General features: G+C 46.5%; 1 protein-coding gene across 4 annotated transcripts in view; it reads left to right on the top strand.

Annotated features, from left to right (window-relative positions):
- The window catches only part of LOC126349037 (homeobox protein prospero-like), a 56027-nt gene that overhangs the window by 5865 nt on the left and 28509 nt on the right, over positions 1-21653 (top strand). For 2 of the 4 annotated variants that reach the window (XM_050002403.1, XM_050002406.1), the window contains exons 2-6: positions 1763-2148; positions 2295-2444; positions 2553-2729; positions 6194-6564; positions 15758-15919. In XM_050002403.1, coding sequence (XP_049858360.1) covers positions 1763-2148; positions 2295-2444; positions 2553-2729; positions 6194-6564; positions 15758-15919 — 1246 coding nt within the window. Of the gene's footprint in view, positions 1-1762; positions 2149-2279; positions 2445-2552; positions 2730-6193; positions 6565-15757; positions 15920-21653 lie in introns of all 4 variants that reach the window. The other 2 variants (XM_050002404.1, XM_050002407.1) reach the window with 2 other exon arrangements.

Raw genomic sequence — 21653 nt, 5'->3', positions numbered from 1 at the left:
CCTGAAGAAGATTTCAACAGAGGGGTAGAAACGTCAATCATATAGAAGAAATAGGTAGCAATCTAACAATTAGGAGGTTTATTTTTTTGTCACGACCACGAAAGCCTTACGTAGTGGTTAAAATGTTCGAAGGAGCCGTAGCAACGGAGATAACTCAACGGTCGACAGCAAGATATGGCCAAAGATGACCAGAGTACGTCCCAAGACTGTACAAAATAGCTTTAATATCTACGTGTACTTGTGTTAAAGGGTTTGGTATTGGCATTCTAGCCTGTATGTGATATTTATACCTCGAAACATGATGCTTCATTAAATAATTTAAGAGGTGAAAAATTTTTCATATTGATTAGAGCTGTCTGTGTTCTAATCAAACGTTGTTTCGAGCGTTGTTCGGTAACTGATGCAACACATTTTTTTTTCTGAGAGCAGGTTGGTTTTATTCAGGATTCCCGTACACCGTATTATTCCCCACTGTTTTGGCTACAGTACCCTATTTTTTAGCTTAGTATTCGTTCAATGTGACCGATTTACGGCACCATACTGGGAGGTCCTGTAGCTTGCATGGTACCACTCCACTAGTTGATTTCGGAGGCAACGTCTTACTGGATCAGTAACATCCCTATCATCCACGTGCTGCTTTTCGCGGAGTGCATACTTCGTTGCGCCAAACAGATGAAAGTCACAAGGTGCGAGATCTGGACTGTAGAGCGGATGAGGAAGCAGAGGCTAATGAAGTGAGCTTTTCTCGTGTGCGCAGACTTGTATGAGGCCTTGCGTTGCCATGGAGAATGAGTAGTTCGTTTGCATTTTTGTGGCGACGAACACTCTGGTCATTTATTCCTGAGGGTAGTACAATACACGTCAGAGTTGACCGCTGCACCATGAGGGACAACATCAAACATTACAACCCCTTCGGAGTCCCAAAAGAGCGTCGCCATGACTCTGTCGGCTGTGGATGCTGCTTTGAACTTCTTCGGAGGAGGAGGGGTGGTGTGGCGCCATCGCCTGTGACGATGATGGACAAAAAATTGTTATGATCAGCCTTGTAACGCGCAAGCAGTTCTTCACACATGGTACTCCTTTTTATGATCTCCTGTTAATCGGCGACGAACCCAGCAGACACACACCTTTGAACATCCCAAGTAACGGACGACTGTGTCAGCACTGCCAACAAAGACGTGCTGTTGTGCAGCGAGGGGTTTGATTGTAATTCGTCAGTTACTTCGAATGAGACTGTCCGCACGTTCCAACGTTGTAGGAGTCACAAGCTTGCGTGACCTTGTTACAATGATGACAGACACCTCGCCCAGCGACTCACCTTGCTTTTGTTCACTGCCAGGTCTCAGTAGCCATTTGCAAGCGCCTATGAATATCTGCGACGATCTGGTTTTCCACCGAAAGAAACTCCATGGCAGCTCTGTGCTTGGAAAGCATCTCCGTTATAGACACCCTATGGAGGCTTCATATAACGCTGCCACCATTCGGAACTTCATGAAAGTATAGGCGTTCAAGCGAGAATATTCCACGATGTTCCAAAACAAGTTCCGCATTTCTTCAACTGAAACTGACTGACAAAAAAATGTGTTGCATTACTAACTCAATCCCCTCGTATTTCCACCACTGTGTGTCGTTCATTTCATTTGTACTAGGGGCAGTACAGGGTCTATCTTTTGAAAGTTTCTTGCACTAAAGCTCACTGCCACCGTGCAAGGTAGTTTAGGTGGGTAGCGCCGACAGCAGACTTCGTCACTAAGGCGACCAGACGTGTGCTGTGCTGCAGGTGGCGGCGGGGGTTCGGCGCCAGGCACGCCTCGCGTCAACGGCACGGCGTTCCCCAGCATGGCGATGACGCCGCAGTCTGCGGACGGCGGCTTGGGGGGCATGGCGCCGCAGCAGGTGGGGGCGGCGGGCGGCCAGCAGCAGGCGCCGTCGCACGTGCGGCCGTCGCCCACCGCCGCCATGTTCGCCACCCCCAAGGCGGCCGCGCCCTGGCTCGCCGGCCCGCCTCACGTCAACCCCTTTTGCGGGGGCGGTGGAGGCGGTGGCGGCGGCGGGGGCGGCGCCGGGGGCGGCGACTCGAGGGACGGAGTACCCGAACAGAACGAGGCGCTCAGCCTCGTGGTCGCACCCAAGAAGAAGCGGCACAAGGTAAAGCACCGTCTCACCCCTCAATGGCAGATACTTTGGTTCTCTGTGAAACTTTACGCCGAAGCCTGCCCCCTTACGGGGAGGCCTCGCCGGCCGGTGTGACAGTCGCCGCCTAATTTCCTTGACGTCAGACGTCGATGTTTCAGGTGACGGACACTCGTATCACGCCGCGTACCGTGAGTCGCATCCTGGCGCAGGACGGGCCGGACCCCAGCAAGTACGGCGGCATGATGGCGCCGGGCCCGGGAGCGGGCGCCGACTCGCCGCCGCCGCAGCCGCCGCAGCAGCCGCAGCAGGTAACCGCCGCACCCTCAGTCTCCGCCTCCGACTCCCTACTTCCTTGTCCTCTGTCTCTGAACACGCGTCACGCTGGAAGGATGGTGAACGACGGATGATCTTTCCAGGTGGGAGGCGTTCCTCCGCAGGCGGTGTCGCAGCGGCCGTACCACCCCCCACCCCCGCCGCCCATCATGCCGGTCTCGCTACCGACCTCTGTGGCCATCCCCAACCCGTCACTGCACGAGTCGCAGGTCTTTTCCCCGTACTCGCCCTTCTACGGCGGACAGCAGCAACAGCAACAGGTACTTGGAGCCTCCTTCATTTCACTAATAGACAAAGTTCCAGTAGGCAAAAATCTTATCTTCAGGCACAGTAATCCAGGGTGGCTTTATGCTGCGACTAAATAATTACGCGATATGAGACAGAGCTATTCGCTGGAGAGGACACTAATCCTCTTTAAACTCGAATGAGCTAGGGAAAAAGTTTTTTGGAAGCAGCAAAATGAAAGGGGTGAAATATTCTACTTTTACACAGACGTTCTCTGAAAACCGAAAATGTCAGATTTAAATTCAGAGAGCGAGAACTCGTTTGTGCTCCTGACTCCTGAAACCAGAAATTTGGCAATATAAATTTTGTAATTATATCTGAACAACTCTTTAAAATGATTGTACTGGAGTGGTATTCCTTTTTGTAACTAATTTACCTTTTAGGTAGCTTGACACTATGCTACGTAATATTTATCATTGCAAAACCCGCAATAAAGAAGGTAAAGGGTCACCCATTCCTATGGTGTGGCTTCGTGTCACGTTCGCCTCTCGTCTTTGGTCCAGAACTATACTCTGAGAAACAAATACTAAGTTTATGAAATGAGAAATGTATTAAATTTCTACATTAATTCAGTTTCTGTTGAAATTTTTCATAACAAAGTTTCCTCATTAAAACCTTCAAAAGCAGCACAAACTCACCCTGGATTACGGTAGTCGGGAGAAATTAAAGACAGTCTAATGTGTAATCTATTAGCGTATGGTATCACTTGATATCAGTATGCAGGAGTATGTGATTCGCTAACTGCTCTTTCTGTCTTTAATGTCTGATTTTCTAAATCAGAACCATTTTTTTTTTTTTAGATACAACTACCATAACTTGTGAGTAGAGTCAATCCTTTTGGTCTGTGTCCTATCCATGCGATGATCGAGATAGTTCAAGCATGTTACTCCCTTATGGTTTAATGATCAGCCTGATTTATTTCCAACACAACATAGGCCTTTCCCTTGGTTTGTCACATTTATTTTTCACACTCTGGGACACTACCTGTCACGTTACGAATATTTCCTTCAACAGTAATTGGTCCCACATAGCTGCCGATGACATCACTTCTACGTTTGTATAAACACTACAACTTTTAGAATTGAAGTAACTATGATTACCAGTGATCGTTTGCTTCTGACAACATTTATTGCAAAACAATTCAGAGCCCATGTTTACTACACGATTTTTCCTTGTTTTTGTCCACATTACTGGCTCCCGAAATGTGGAAAGCAAAGAGTTTGCAGTAGATTTGTTTCACAGTATCGAAGATGAAGAAGTGCTCATAGAGCTTACCGTACAAGGGCTACTCTGAAAGTAAGGTCCGATCGGTAACGAAAGGGAAACAAAACCGAAAATCCGAAGAAACTTTACACAGATGTGTTGGACAGTGTCTCTAGTACGCCCATCGATCGCATCACGTCTCTCTTTTTGGTTCTGAGCGCACAATGCGCGCATAAAGTTCCCTACAAAATTTTCATATCTGCTCTCATGAACTGCCGACTGTGAGGACTAAATTTTGGCAGAGACAACAAGTTGTAGACCAGCTTAGAGAACTGGCGGAAAGCGGAGACGGCTGCTTTCTTTGACGAAGCTGTAGTTAAGGTTGCGCAACGTTACGACAGACGTTTAAGTCGGAACGGCGACTATATAGAGAAGTAACTCGAAGGCGTAGCTAACGGTTTCAAATAAAACATTTTAGACTTTCAGATTGGTTTCCATTTCACGACCGAGCGGACCTGAGTAGCTCTAGTATGTATTTTTCAGCCCATTTTTACTACTATTTTATACTTCGAATGCTGATTGCAGTCATATCCCTGAATACTAAGCATTTCTCGTGGTACACAATGCATAGCGAGAGGCCTAGTGGTTCTTCCTTTAGCCTTGTGTTTCAGATTTAAATAAGGCGAATACTGGCATGCAAGTAGTCTCTAGGTGGCGTCAGAATGAGGCGATTACATCGCTTCGTGTGTATTTCATTTGTCATTTACACTACTGGCCATTAAAACTGCTACACCACGAAGAGGATGTGGTACATACGTGAAATTTAGCCGACAGAAACAAGATGCTGTGATATGCAAATGATTAGCTTTTCAGAGCATTCACACAAGGCTGGCGCCAGTGGCGGCACCTACAACATGCTGACATGAGGAAAGTTTCCAACCGATTTGTCATACACAAACAGCAGTTGATCGGCGTAGCCTGGTGAAACGTTGTTGTGACGCCTCGTGTAAGGAGGAGAAATGCGTACCATCACGTTTCCGACTTTGATAATGGTCGGATTGTAGCCTATCGCGATTTCAGTTTATCGTATCGCTACATTGCTGCTCGCGTTGGTCGGGATCCAATGACTGTTAGCAGGACATGGAATCGGTGGGTTCAGGAGGGTAACACGGAACGTCGTGCTCGATCCCAATGGCCTCGTATCACTAGCAGTCGAGATGATAGGCATATTATCCGCATGGCCGTAACGGGTCGTGTAGCCAAGTCTCGATCCCTGAGTCAACAGAGAGAGACGTTTGCAAGACAACAACCATCTGCACGAACAGTTCGACGACTTTTGCAGGAGCATGGACTTCCAGCTCGGAGACCATGACTGCGATTACGCTTGATGCTGCATTACAGACAAGAGCGCTTGCGATGGTGTACTCAACGACGAACCTGGGTGCACGAATGGCAAAACGTCGTTTTTTCGGATGAATTTAGGTACTGTTTACAGCATCATGTTGGTCGCATCCGTGTTTGGCGACATCGATGCGAACACACATTGGAAGCGTGTATTCGTCATCGCCATACTGGCGTATCACCCGGCGTGATCGTATGGTGTACCATTGGTTATACGTCTCGGTCACCTCTTGTTCGCATTGTAGGCACTCTGAACAGTGGACGCTACATTTCAGATGTGTTACGATCCACGGATCGTGGCTGTACCCTTCATTCGATCCCTGGGAAACGCTACATTTCAGCAGGATAATGCACGACCGCACCTTGCAGGTCCTGTACGGGCCTTTCTGGATACAGAAAATGTTCGACTGCTGTCCTGTTGAAGCTGCATGGGCAGCTGTACCTGAACACGCCATCCAAGCTCTGTTTGACTCAATGCCCAGGCGTATCACCGTCGTTATTGCGGCCAGAGGTTGTTGTTCTGGGTACTGATTTTTTTAGGATCTATGCACTCAAATTGCGTGAAATTGTAATCACATGTCAGTTCTAGTGTAATGCATTTGTCGAATGAATACTCGTTTATCATCTGCGTTTCTTCTTGGTGTAGCAAATTTTATGGCCAGTAGTGTAATATCGGAGGATTTGGCTTACTACGCCGATCGTGGTTCAGACTGGAATGTCGTACAGTGTTTTTAGAAACAAGTAAAGACTTTTGGGGAATAACAGTTGTGATGCACTGGGAGTGCACTCCCGGAGTGAGGCAGTCGTCGTGTACACGCAGCGTTGTCGCCCGCAGGTGTCCGGCGCGCAGGCGGGCGGTCCCGTGGCGGTGCCGCCGGTGCAGTCGGCGGGCCAGCAGGCGGTGCAGGTGCCGGTGGGCGGCCCCGGGCAGGCGGGCCCCGGCGCCATGCACCTGGGCGGCGGCGCGGGCGCGGGCTCGCCTCCCGGCGGCGCCGTGGCCGGCGCAGAGTCGCCGCCGCTGCCGCCCCCGCACCCCCAGTCGCTGCTGCACCCCGCGCTGCTGGCGGCCGCGCAGCACGGCGCCTCGCCCGACTACTCGCACCTGCGCGCGGCCTCCGACGCCGTCGACAGGAACTCCGACTGCAACTCCGGCGAGGGGCCCTACGACGGCATTCAGCCTACAATATCCTTTTGCTCCAAGCTGTAGTGAGTTTCGCTCCAATGTGTAGTTACTAGACTCTACCCTGCTCGCTGACGCGTCCTCTGCTCCTTCGTCCACCAGACAGTGTGCTCTGCTCTCAGACTTTCGAAGAATGCTCTCCTTTCCTGGTAATAATGAACGAGGTCACACCATTTCGGAACCGATCGAGTTGGTGCAGTGGCTAGCACACTGGACTCGCATTCGGGAGGACGACGGTTCAATCCCGCGCCCGACCATCCTGATTTAGGTTTTCCGCGAATTCCCTAAATCGCTCCAGGCAAATACCTGGATGGTTCCTTTGCAAGGGCACGGCTGACTTCCTTCCCCGTCCTTCCCTAATTCGATGAGACCGATGGCCTCGCTGTTTGGTCTCTTCCCCCAGACAACCCAACCCAATCATGTGGGAGAACGGCGGTTTAAATCCCCGTCCGCTGACCCAGAATTTCCTTCACTCGCCTTAGCAAAATGCTGGGAATATTTGTTTCATGACTTTCGATTTCCATACGAGTCTGAGCTTGTGCTCCTTCTGTAATGACCTCGTCGTCGATAGGACGAATTGCTAGCTGTCATTTCTCGTAGCCACCTATTGACTTAAAAGACGTATTTGCTGTCTTCTGTATTCCAATGCTCTCTCTTTACAGACTTCACGCCTACGTGTCACTCGCAGTCTCTTCCAACAACCCTCCACACCACCCGACCCCCTCCCTTGCAAGCCGTTATGAAAAATGGAATTAAAGATGGCAAGTAATTGATAACTCGGACCGTACACTATCTCGTCTAAAGTATCCGAACATTTATCGCGGTCAGTAAAGGACTTGGAAAAGCTGTTGAACGGAATGGACAGTGTATTGAAAGGAAGATATAAGAAAAACATCAACAAAAGCAAAACGAGCAGAATGGAATGTAGTCGAATTAAGTGGTCCAGTGACCAGTGTCGTTTCTCCTTAGACCACATCAAGCATCGATTAGTACCGACTACATATGACCCATTAGGAGCTGCTCGACCGATGTACCCCATTCTTTTTAACTCACTATCCACAGTCACTGTGCTAGATGGAATGCACAGTCCATCACTTTGGCACTTACGAGTGATTCCACCCACGCGATGTTTTACAACCACGCTCTGCTATGCTGCAACGATACGTCTGGTCTATCTTTAGCTGTACTTGTTCTTTCGCGTTTCCTCTTCGCAGACAAATCGCTAACCAGGTCACTGGGACAGCTTTAGAAGGGCTGAAATGTCCCTGATGGGCTTCGCGCTCAGGTGACGTCCAACGACTAGACAACGTTCGAAGCCACTGACCTCTTCCGACCTACCCGTTTCGGTGCAACTTCTTCTCTTGTAACTGCACAGTACTCCGCCTCTTTTCATTCTCGCGGCCCCGCCTCTCGTGGCATCTACTGTTCATTTTCGTTTTGCATACACGTGTCCGGATACTTCTGATCCAGCAGCGTTTTTGGCATTCCTTCGAGCTCACAGTACAATCGAGTACAACTGCTGAGAGATACTAACATTCTCACGAACAGCGACTAGAATTAGCAACTACACAGTTACTCTCTGCTGTATTCCTGTTTCTGTTCACGCACTCCTCTTACGTTTAACTCATTCTTCTGCAAATTTAATTATTTGTCGCATAATGGAGAAACTGCATTCTTGAGCCGGCGGTTCTAAACGCTTCAGTTCGGAACCGCGCTGCTGCTACTGTCGCAGGTTGGAATCCTGCCTCGGGCATGGATGTGTGTGATGTCCTTAGGTTAGTTAAGTTTAAGTAGTTCTAAGTTCTAGGGGACTGATGACTTCTGATGTTAAGTCTTATAGTGCTTAGAGCCATTTGAACCATTTTTGAGCATTCTTGAGACGTAGGGCTACGAAAGGTATGGTGGACGAAGGACTGTCAGTACTGAACGTACTGATACGGAGACTGCATCTGATAAATGTGCTAATGTAAGTTTGTGCATGTGCAAGCATGATTGAAATTACACAACCTGCGCTGTGCTTTCATCAGCTCCTCTCCTCAATGTTTAGATGTATTCAGTGTATGTGATTAATCTTTCGTGGCGAATAAATTGTACAGTTGACAAGTTACCTCTGAAAACGTCGTTATGTGATCAGTACGTTATTTAGGTACCAGATACCCAAAACGAGTAAAGTATTGTAGACGTGTAAGCAGCAACGTTCTGTCTACATCGGCTAACAAATTTGAAGTCATTCCTTGTTTCATTGATATTGTCCTGCAGGATACTTTTGTTGCCTTGAGGCTCTGATCAACTTTTTCTCTCAGCCGTATACTCGGAACTGGAGAGGAAGGTAGAGATTCAAAGTTATAAGTGATCTGTAAGGCATGCTCGGTTATCTAACACTGAAATTGCAAACACTAGAATTCCAGTGCTAATGAGGTACATTCTTTCCAACCTATTACGTTTAGACCAACGAAAAATCCACTGTACACACCATATCTGAATGAATTATCGATTTATAAACTGGTTAGTAATTTGAGCATCCACGAAAACTGGAAGTTCTAATAATCTTGAAATGGGCACGATTCAACCGGTTAACGATCTTAGCCGCACCTGCGTAAACAGCTTTACAGGTATCTAGGATCTAGTAGGTTCTGTGTACTTACTTATCAGTTTCTCTGTCAGATTTCCTCGATCGTTCATGCAGTCGTAACACCAACTGAAGCAGCGTCTAGGTGAAATGGTGCGTCTTCATCCCAAAAGACCCCTACGATGCCAGGAAACTATCAGAGAGGTCTAAAAGGCTCCTCATTATCCATTACTGTACTACATTATAAAAAGGACCACTACAGAATGTAAGGTTCGTCAGTACTATATGAGGCCCTGAAGTACATCTTCCTGAAGAAGTGTCTCGAACAGTCTCCTGTGTGACTTCACCTCCGTAGAATTTCCTCCGCTCTGACAGAGTTCGATCAGTCTCGACCCAAGTTTTCCTTTCCGTTCTTCGAACGCAACACTCAAGTTGTCCTCAAGTCAAAGTTGGCGACCGCGCCAAGGAACTCCTTCCCCCCCCCCCCCCCTGTCCCCCTCCCCTGCCCCCTTCACCATAGTCCTGTGACCTGCGCATGGAAGATACGACGTAACAGAGGCGGAAGGCTGGGAGGGGAAAAAATATCATAACAGATGCACAAACGAAGATTATAGGCGGCCGGCAGCTGGACTCAACTTCGGAAAGGGGAGGGCGGTGAATAATGCAGGCGGGTACGTCATCACAGAGTCCGTCTTTGGCGACGGCGGCTCGCGCTCGTTCCTTATTCAGCGGCCGGCCGTGAGAACGCGGCCGCGCTGCCGGACTCGTCTTGGCGTCTTGCAGCGCCGCCTTGGCGCAGGCAACCCTTCGCCCCGGCCTGCATTATGGACGGCCGCCTCGCTGTTTGCCTAACGTCCGATAACCTATTGTCACAAGAAGCTCCATTTTTAATGGCCACCAGCAGTCTGCCGAGCGTGTCCAGGACTGGGCTTCATTTTTTATTCTGTCTAAACTAATGAAACATTCACGCTGCCAGTTCTGAGAACTAAAGTTGTTCCAGCGCGTTATTAGTTGCAACTCTACGGCGAGTTCGGACTTTTTTTTTTTTTTCCACCAGCGAGGAAAAGTTACGACTCGTTTCGTCGGCGCAAGTGGTCCTGTGAAGACGAGTGGGGGCAGTACAAGTTCCACTCGTTCCTCACGACCTGCATTCATTTTTCACCCGCTCGTCTTCGTTATCTATGTGCAAGAGACTCCTAAAATGCGCCTTTAAATTAACTGGTATTTCGAGCTGTATCTGTTACGCAACTGGAGTAGAAAGAGACCAACAGGGAGGTTTCGCTGAACAAAGATGAAACTTGCTATTCATTGCTCTCTTAACAGGCGAGCCGTTACCTATTCAGTGGGTTACGATTCGAATTTCCAGAGGCAGCTACGTATACGTTCGCAGGAACTGTGTAACGTATTAGTTGCGGCAAGACGTTCAATTGGCACAACACCTTGCTCGTTCGAGACTGAGCTCTACCTTCCTTCAAATGAACTTTGGGGAAGGATATGCCCGTGACTTTATTAAAGGTATCATTCCATCATACGGCTGAAGTGATCTACAAAAACCACGGAAGCCCTAAATCATTATTTCCGTACCGGGCATTTGCTGGGGAGAAATAGCGTGGGTAAAATAATACTGACCCGGAAAAAAATTACAATAAAACTGAGACGAGACTGACCGTTGTTAACGAACATCACAGAAGATGCTGGAAGTGGCCACCGCTGATGTTGATGCAGCGCTGTGTTCGATTTGGCACACCGTGGGACACGCGCAGCAGTTCTGACAGAGGCACAATAGCAGTACCGTTTTCATTGTTCTACTGTAGCTCTTTCTATGTGTGAGGATTATTCGAGTACACCTGGCACTTCAATTTGTCCCACAGATAAAAACCGCAGGGAGAGAGAATCCAAGTGACTGAAGTAGGCAGGAGATTGCACTGCCTCTACTGATTGTCCTCAGCGCACGAATGTTCAAAATGTGTGTGAAATCTCATGGGACTTAACTGCTAAGGTCATCAGTCCCTAAGCTTACACACTACTTAACCTAAATTACCCTAAGGACAAACACACAAATGCCCGAGGGAGGACTCGAACCTCCACCAGGACCAGCCGCACAATCCATGACTGCAGCGCCTAAGACCGCTCGGCTCCTCAGCGAACATTTCATGCACTAGTGACAAGGTTGTCAGAGCGTTTCGTGCTGTGACTCCGTCTTGTTGAAAATGTTCCTACAGTCGTTCATTTTTGAGTTGATCCACATACGGATTAAACCTTTTCCGCATACATCCATTACCATTAACAGTTTGGTAAAAGAATCGTAAACACGGACACCATACTTTGCGTACCAAACACCTTTTCATTATAAGGAGCCAACTCCGCAACCGTCTTACAAATATTTTCCGTGACTGTTTTATTTTGCTCCACTACGTTTGTGGGTGTCAGAAGACAAGTGTCTTAAGGAGCTAATTTATTTGTCTAATTAATACTTATGTTCAAGAATTACACTTCAGATACTTACAAGTGACAAATTGCTTCGCTTGTGTTACAAGCTGGATTCTTCCTCGGATTATAATCTCGAAAGAGTAGTAGTTCGTTTTTAAACCCGTGCCAACAGAGAAAACTGTTTTCTACGAGTTACTGGTTACTGGAGGCAGAGAAACCTCACTTACACTGAAATAACATCGAACAGTGAAGCAAAATTGCTGTGAATTCCTATCTGAGAGAATATTTCATATACAATGCTAGGACTTAAACTCGAGTGTCTTTTCGACAACGGCTTAACAGTTCTACTAGGCACTTCTCTTCGTCTCCAGCTTCGTAATGAACAGTTGAAAATAGGCAACCAATATGTCCAAAAAAAACCAAACAGAAACAGGAAACAGGAAGTTATCAAAGCCAGATTGTTTCGCAAGAAACTGGAAATCTGTCTCTCAGAATTTCTTCTCTGATGACAGTGGTTCAATGATACAGTCTTACTTGTTCCTATAGGCGCTTAGCGATTCTATTTTCTTTACATTTCGAAAAAAAACTGTATCGGGCGCGAAATGTAACGGATTGCTCTTTCCACAGGCCGAAACCTTTGCATAGACGACCAACTAGCTACGATACAGTGCAACCGCACCTTACGTACAGAGACGTAGTAAAACACTAGGAAATGTCCTTCTTAACAAAAAAGGATAAACGGTAGAAGAGTCAAATTCTTATTGGGATGTGTACCCAGCGATCGAGTAGAGTGTAGTTTCGCGGGCTGTCGGCTTCTCCGAGCTGTGCGGGGCGGCTGGCATTGCTAGTGCTTCAGCATTTCCTTGCATTGTCTCCCATCCGAATGCTGAATCAAATCCTTTTATTGGGTATCTTGTGGCGGTCGAAGCCCCACCGCTATTTCCCCGCGATAGGCTTAGCCGCCGAAGCCTTAGGCGGTGCGATGTTGTTGTTGCTGAGACATCCGACCCAGCCGAGTCTGCCCGCTTCACGCGGATTGACACCTGACCCGGAGGTTGAACTCAGCGGCCGCTGCTCCTCTGCAGACCTCCGCCCTCCAACCAGTCCGCAAAGCACTTACAGACGCCACTGTCCCTGCACGCACCAATCGGTGGATAATATGTGCTGAGAAAAATTCTTCAGTAGGCAGTGGGAGGAAAGTAGCATTTCATGTATATCAGTTAAAACTTTAAAATCACCATAAGAGAGAAACTCCAATCTAGAGACGGAGCGACGGCTCAGATTAGAGAGATACCACAGGTGGATTACTTTTTAAGGAACCACTGCTGCAATCACTGGAATGATCTAAGTAATCCATGCAAGATCTAAATCATTATCGTCAACTGCCCCTGTCTTTTCGGTTGTCCCACAACCTCAGTTCAGAGCGATTTCAACTGACGGATAGTTGCATTTCACTGTTCCCGATTATCACTCTGTGGTTACGCTGTAGCTACTAAAAGGGCCACCTAGAACTATAGGGCATTCAGGTGTGTTCTGCCAAGTATTACTGTCCCTCAAAAGAGCTCTCTTTGGCCTAGTTTCCGAAACCCACACCCTCAATCATATTTTAGATTTCTCCTCCTCTAAAAGGAGTGTAGAGTACCGTGCTTCCCCAGTGTTCTTTTGTTGTCAGAGAATTAGTAATTCATGAAATTTTTTGTCATTATCATCCATCAAGAAAGCCACACGTATTTATGTTTCTCCATATGCAGCAGGAAAAAACAGTTTTTCTTCTCAAGGGTACTCATCGCCTGCGTAGCGCCTGAATACTCAAAATCTTTGAATATAATGGCACTAATACCACAGAGACTGTCTTCTTCGCTTTAATTGCATCGTTAACACAGTTACAAATCTAAATCGTTTTTGCATTCCTACTCTTCCCATAGTGTTCTGGCAATAATAGGTACACGTATCGTGTGCTCAGTGTCTGAAACTAACCTTTCTGATCATGGTTGCTAAACTTCACGATTATTTTACTAGCAACTTGCTTTATCAGGGTAAATTCCGAAACTGATTATTCTCTGAGCCAATTAGACAACTACAACGAGTGCAACACATTTTAGGCACTTTACTGGAAACAAAGAACTACTGCAAAACCAGCGTGAAAGTTCTTTTCGCGGTGCTCGCACAGAAACGGAAATACACCAGCAGTTTGGCGTGATGGCATTCAGGGGCGTTGTCTAATTAAGACTTTGACACTGCCTGGCTATGCCGAACACCCCTCTCGCCCACCCCTCACCCCACCCTTCAACCCCACTGCCAGCTCCGCCATCTGATGCACTAATTTCAACTGGGACTCATTAATATACTTGCGCAAAGTTTGTATAATTTTTCCCCACGCTTTGTCTTTATCTTGCCTCGACATTAGGAAACTGATTAACAGATAAGGAACACGCATTTGATTGCATGGTCTAAGGTAATACAACTTGGCTCCAAGTCGGCTTGCAACACCTGCCGGTAGCGCGGGTTGTCATTAACGATTCATCCCAGTGCTCGTCGGCAGGAGAACTGCCGGCTTCTCTGACCAGAGCGCTTCCCTCGCCTCTATTCCAGTGAGCTGTGTTACGCCCTCGCCGCGGACTGGCAACTTAAATACCACACTTGATACTGAATACTAATTTAGTTTTACGGCGCAGTTTAAGCCGAGTTACAGTCGGTAAAGCTCCCGTCATCCCTTTTCACTGTCATTACGGAAACCGCGCTTACTGTAGCGTGTGCTCTGCTTCGATTAATGGAATATAATTTGCTTTCGAGCAGCGTTGTAGATCTCAATAAGTTACTACGAGGCTACGCTTGACGAGTAGTCCCCGAGCCACCTTGTCGATTACCCGATGTATTAACGACGCAGTTTTAATGTCTTTGTTCTTCATTGTCAGCAGCAAGTGGGTGACCGTCCCACACCTCACCCCCTCCTCATTCAGGTTTCAGTTGCCTCTACGTTACACAATATTGCAAGACTCGTGCGACAGAGGATGTACCATATTTCATACTGACACTTAAAGGCACGATAGGCTGTAAATGAGAGAAAGACGCTGCCTTATGTATACCAGTTAATTACTTTTCGGAAATTTAAGAAGAAAAGCTAGACACTTTCTCTGTTTATGTACTCCTTTTCTTTATGACAGTTCCATTGGCTTGGAAGTAGACTTAAAGGTAATTTGTGTTAAATACGGGAATTGGCTCCATCTAACCTCTGTCTTTTTCACGTAATCGTTCGAAGTGAGGCAAAATAACAAAGTCAGCTAGGTAATTTGTTGCATGCTGATACAGGGCTGATAACTTTATATTGCCCTTCCTCAGTAGAAGCAACAGTTAAGACTACTGCGAGTTAGTTGGACTTCTGACACTTCCTCGCTTATTTCTCATTCCTTGTGTTTGATTTCTGAGCAAACTACCGACTGGTAGAAATGATTAAAAATTCATAAAGTAAAAGTTTCTGTTCGTATTTAAATGACACTTTTCAGTCAAAGTACTGCAATAGCGAAACAGGTAATCTTTAGGGCGTGCGAACACTGCGATGTTGGATTGAAAGCAATGTGTAGTCATACATGTTTTCCTACGATGTTTGGATACGTTCTTATTGAAGTAGTTCATTGGTCTGTACCTTTAAAACCGCAGCGTGATTAGAAGTCGCTTGCAGTACCTTCGAGTTTAAGGTTTAGCCAAGATACAAGAAACGTTTTGGGAAAGTGCCAATAATTTGTTATTGGATTCGCACATTCGCTAAGTTCAGGGTCTTCCAGCATGATATTTACCCTTTGGTATTTGACACACTTCTTGAATAGAGGAGTAATGCCGTTTAGAAACAAGTATTCGTGATAGGAAGCATTAAATATTTCTCAGTAGTTTATGTACCTAACATTCTCATGACATTTTTAGAAAAGTGACACGGACGTTATCATAACTACTATGACCGGAAGGAAATCTGAATAGTTACTCGCAATAGTTCATCATCCAACGACTGCACCAATTCAATGTAATCGAACTTAGACCTATATTAAGGAACACAAAGAATGGTGGAAGCACGTGCACCATTGTGTATTGTTATTTGTGTATGTGTGGGAGAGCATGGGCGAGTGTGTGGAGTGTGCCAGGCTGCCGCAGCCCTCGCATAGAGGGCGCGAGCGAAGCTGCGTGATGCGGTCTGCCCGTCATTGTCCAGTTGTTGTTTCCTTAACCAGCGTGAACTCGTCGACGTTGACGCCGATGCACCTGCGCAAGGCGAAGCTGATGTTCTTCTGGGTGCGCTACCCCAGCTCGGCCGTGCTCAAGATGTACTTCCCAGACATCAAGTTCAACAAGAACAACACGGCGCAGCTCGTCAAGTGGTTCTCCAACTTCAGGTAAGCCAGCTGACCGCACTTTTCTAGCTAGAGCACGCTACTAGCGCAAAGGCCCGTGTTGCACCGTGGAACAACCCGTGATCGGTTGGCTAGACCTCAAGTACCGTGAATGTTGGCAACTGAGCGTGCAGGGTCGTCTGACTCCACATGCCTAGTAGCTGACGTACGATACAGCTACAGCATCCAGCTGAGATCTTTCCAGTCCGTTTATCACAGGGTTCTTTATGGCGATACACGTAATTTAGTGTTAAGCTTAAGATCGCGTCCAAAGCACACGAATGTATTCAGATATAAATTTACTTTTTAATTCTAAGCGCACCACCACAATCTGAAAAATATAGTACTTACCACGGAACTGGAACTAAATACAATCTTCAAATATTCATTTTTAAAACGTAATTGCCTATATACGCACACAAAAAGGGCTAATGAACAAGTAAATAGATGCGAAGTATCATATTATTCGATTTACATTCCCACAGCCATCTAATATTACAACATGCGCGACTGACATATTTACAGTATACGAAGTATATGGTTTACTATCTTTGGCTTGACTGATAGTAAGTCCCTGGTTTGAATCTTTGAAACAAACAAAGCAGAGCCTTCTTTCTTAAAATGCATACAACGAAACAGAGGTGCAAGTTACCTTCAATGTGCGCACAATTTCCATTCTTCTGTTCACAAACAATTTATATGCAGTAAGGGTATGTTGCGGAGTGTTACGATTGGAAGTAAAGCTTCAAGAAAGACCAGAAAACTTCATGACAGATCAGAACAGAGTGTAGCCAGGGGTTCAAACTCGGACCTTTGCCCTTCAACTATCCAGGAGCGTTTTACGGTCCCTCGCATAGCTTCTATCTACCAGTATCTGTCTCATTCTATTCAAATTCCACATAATTCTCACTAGCTCCTGACTACTGTACTAATTAGTCACAACTGTTTAAGTGCACCACTACGAAACATCATTAAGACTGTCAATGGGAGGACATTCTATCTTGTCAATATTGTGTCACGTAAATAACACAGGATGAAGGCTTCCCGAAGACAGGTGAATGTTATTTCGTTCAACAAGCCTCTTGAAACTATTTGCATATACTGATGTAGCTTCTAATGTGACACACAGTAACCGACTAACAAAGACAAATGTATTTTCACTGGTTGCTTAACTCAAGTGACTGCAGCACGTTTAACAATGTTAAGAAAAACTTGTGGGTTGTTGTACTACACGTCCATCATCGTAACTAAGCTGATTCGTAGTTCGATTTCCATATGTGCAATCGTTGTTTTCATGTGAAAACTGACTGCTCGCACTGCCAAAGTTTCATTGGGAACTTCAACCCACTAGCGTTCTTGTCAGCTTCCTTTTTCCAACTTTCGACGTCTCCGTCGTCAGGCCACGAGTTGCCTACCGGGACCATCCGACCGCCGTGTCATCCACAATGGAGGATGTGCATAGGAGGGGCATGGGGTAAGCACACTGCTCTCCCGGTCGTTAAGATGGAATTCTTGACCGAAGCCGCTACTATTCGGTAGAGTAACTCCTCAATTGGCATCACGAGGCTGAGTGCACCCCGAAAAATGGCAACAGCGCGTGGCTGCCTGGATGTTCACCCATCCAAGTGCCGACCACGCCCGACAGCGCTTAATTTCGGTGATCTCACGGGAACTGGCGTATCCACTGCGGCAAGGCCGTGGCCCAGATGGAAGAAGGGAAAATAATTTCGAATAATAACAATATCCGATGAATTCACTGTATTCTAAGCTGATCCATCCACCGAACGGACGAGTCACTAAGAATCAAACCATGACCATTACATTAATCAGCAAAACATGTGTTCACGTCTAAGAGAAACTAACTATTTCTCCAAGAAATTACTATTAGAGTGAAAAATCTGCAGTAAAATTCAGTTTCAACTGTTTTCAATTTCACCTTGCGGTGTGCTGTTGATCCGTAATCGGTATTTCCCTGGCCGGAGTGAGGAGAAGAAAATTTTCGCCACAGCTGTCGGCCACGAGACCGCGGCATAAGAAATGTGACTCGTTCGCAATATGTGCTCCCCTCGGCCCATTTCCGCGGCGCTATCGATTGCGAGGGGAGGGATCTACAGAATGGGTTCCACGCGGCACTTGCTGCTCCCTTCGCGCAGCCTCCTTACAACAACTCTCCAGACCGCGCCAGGCCTCGCAACGCCGTGCTGCGTGCTGCTCGCTGCTCGCCACCCCTGCGACGTAGGCTCCACTCGCCGCATCCGCGTCTAAGACGTTGCCGACACTCCGGGGCTGATACGTCGGGCCTCGGACACTGCACATAATCCTTACATCGAATAGTGATATACGCTAAGGCTGCACGCATTTCTGGCCGTTCTTAATCCGGATGAAGTTTGCTGAGTTTCCAGAATGAAATTTCACTCTGCAGTGGAGTGTGAGCCGATTGCACGTAGATTAAAAATGTGTGCTGGACCGAGTCTCGAACCACGGACGCTAAAGGCAGTGGTTTCAGTTTCGAGTCCCGTCCCGATACACAGTTTTAATGTAGGAGGAAGTTTCATATTCTGCGTTTTTTTTAGTTTCAGTCCCACTGCTGCGTCCTTCCTCTGGAGTCACTGTTCTTCATGTGACTGAAAATTGTTCACTAGTAACTCTTTAATTTCTCATTTTGAAATGCTTTTATCTTTGAAAATTCAGTAGCATTGAACGCTAGAGATGTGGACTACACCAGAAAGTAAGAAAAGGCATCGTTGCTACTCCCCAAACATTGTTAGTTAATCTTGATACTGATGTCAACTTTGTGTTGTGTACCCTTTTCCGTGCAAAAAATAGCGATAGTCTGCAGTTATATTCTGAAAATGGCCTTCGATATATAGATTTCCAATTGCAATACTGTGTAGCATAATGCAAGCTTCCCTTTCTTTATGTTAACAGCCGTGTATCGTCGCGGAAAAAATAGCTAACATCGGTACAACAGTAGGCATAAATTCATACACAAAACCTCTTTGCGTATTCTTAAAATTAACTATCTGTTGCTTCCCTCTCCTCATGCTATCTTCCCCGCATTGAAGCAGTTACCAGGACTTATCACCTATTCATCTCTTACCGCCACACATGTCTAAAAGTCACAACAAATTTTTGTTATGAAACTTCCTGGCAGATTAAAACTGTGTGCCCTACCGAGACTCGAACTCGAGACCTTTGCCTTTCGTGGGCAAGTGCTCTACCATCTGAGCTACCGAAGCACGACTCACGCCCGGTACTCACAGCTTTACTTCTGCCAGTATCTCGTCTCCCACCTTCCAAATTTTACTGTTATGTTTCTTACTGCTTGTGGAATGACGGCAATCACTGGTAAAACATCTGGGGGGGGGGGGGGGGGAGGCAGGAGGGGGGTGAGAGGGGGAGATTTCCAAACTCAATACCTCTAGCATACGACATTCGTGTAGATGAAACACCAGACTGTTATACAGGTCTGAACAGAACACAATCGTCATTTAGTACCATAGAACTAACGTATGCCCAAATTTTCCTAAGACATCTACTGCTGCAGTGTTAGCGCAATGACACTATTGACACATACATTAGTTATAACAAATTTATGCGAAAAATCTATGTATGTTTGTCCTTACTTATATGATGTAAACGTGTTTTAAAGGTGCTCAGGAAGTAAGAGGCACAGCGTTTCGACATGGCGACTGTATTAGTCGTTAGTCTGTGAAGGCAGGACAAGAATTGGCGAAAGATTTTCCGTCTTACACCACCGTAGGGTGCAGTTTTCATGGCACAGGGTACGAGGACAGTTTTTCGGTGTCGGAGTCAGTTTTTCGAGGAAATCTCTGCGTGATATTACAAATTAGACGATCCTACGTACAATTCTATAGTGGTCGTCTTCAGGGTGACACCGACCGCTGTAGCTCTGTAAGCATACTTTGCAGGATTTTGAATAAATTAGTAAATTGGAGCCGCGCAATCGAAAACGGGACCGTGCTAGAGAAGGGCGGTTGTTCTCTTTGGTGTGACGTTTTGAGGCCGGCCTTGCTCGATCAGCTACGCAGACTCCAGCCACCACCTCCGACACCACCTCCCCGCACTCGCCCGGAGCTCGCCGTCATGTTCCGTGACGTCGGCTGTGCTTTGTGGCCGCGTCCCTGCCCGGCGTACTCCACGGTTCCGCCTGAAACATTTATCGGCCTGCTCCGTATTTACCCTTGTACGTGTTTTAATGGCGAGTTACCTTAGCACGAGTGCGCACTCTGTTTGCACGCCGTTACCCGAAATAATTAATTAAAAGTTGTCTATCCTGGCTCGACACGCAGTGCATAATATCTCTGACTCCTCACCCCCTCTCCTTCCCCCCCCCTCTCTCTCTTACCCTCCCCCCCCCCCCTCTCTCTCTCTCTCTCTCTCTCTCTCTCTCTCTTACTAGCCTCTTCTTCCATTCGTCCGTTTCTCCATCCAGGATCTCATTTCCTGCTTCTCAATGTCACTTGATGTACTGCTCAGGAATCGTTACGTAATACCGTCTCAACCAGTTCTTAACATTTCGTAATCCGCAACTCGCTGTTATTAGTTTAGTTAGGAAATAAAGAGAAAGCGCAGAAAGTACGGAATTAGATGTGGGTCATAAGCTGGATATAGAGAACAGTTTATTTCAGTTAAACCAAACTATCAATCAATCTTCGACAAAATAAAATGAGAAACAAACAAAAATGAATTGTTTACCGTATCTTCACGTCACTGCTACTGAAGACTGATGAATCGAGCAAGCTGCTTGGCCCCACTTTTTTCACACCGCTTACCAGCTTCTCCTCCACTGTACTCGAATTACGTCATTTATCTTGTTCTGCCTGTATCGTAGCATTCGGTGAATCCCAGCCGAATGATGAACGCAAGGACAGCATTTGTCCTGTTTGTTGTGTAATTGCTACTGGGGTCTGTAGAAAATCGTATTTTTAGAGTGCACATTGTGCAGAAACTAGACAATTTTTCTGTGGTTATAACAGTACTGAATGTAATGCCTACTGGTTTGTTTTCCGATGCGGTATTTTTAACATGCGGCAAGCTGTACATTTAGTATAAGCAGTTTCTCCTGTCTTATCCAAGAATTCACTTTCTGTGCATTGTTTAGTTTCCTTATTCCTATGCCGATTTATCAGACACGCTTAAGCGCATCGTATGAGTAAGTTATTCGTTCTGTTTCATTGATTGCCTTTTTCTTGTTTCGCATTTTCGTAAAATTCCAGTGCGTTACCTTACTTTCGTTTTCCTTAACTCCGAATTTCTCCTCAGTCACTCTAACGCTTTGTCTCGTTGTTGTTGTTGTTGTTGTGGTCTTCAGTCCTGAGACTGGTTTGATGCAGCTCTCCAGGCTAATCTATCCTGTGCAAGCTCCTTCATCTCCCAGAACCCACTCACTGCAACGCACATCCTTCTGAATCTGCTTAGTGTAGTCATCTCTTGGTCTCCCTCTACGATTTTTACCCTCTACGCTGCCCTCCAATACTAAACCTAAAATCGACTGTAGGAGCCGTGGGTTGCACTTACTTACATCGTTACCCGCAGTCGTAACAAAAAGTATCCCAAAGTGTAGAATACTTCTTACATTCGACACTAGATTTTACGGTAGACTGTCATCAGCGTCTGGCCTACTGAATCATTCATTGTGTCAGTGACAGCTTTATTGACACCCTCCTTGAATTACGTTACTTTTTCTGGTATTATTCATAAAGCTTGACGACTG

The sequence above is a fragment of the Schistocerca gregaria genome, chromosome 1 (genome assembly GCF_023897955.1).
Source record: "Schistocerca gregaria isolate iqSchGreg1 chromosome 1, iqSchGreg1.2, whole genome shotgun sequence".
Taxonomy (NCBI): Eukaryota; Metazoa; Arthropoda; class Insecta; order Orthoptera; family Acrididae; genus Schistocerca; species Schistocerca gregaria.
Note: the sequence above shows the minus strand (reverse complement) of the source record. Positions and strands in the feature narration are given on the sequence as shown.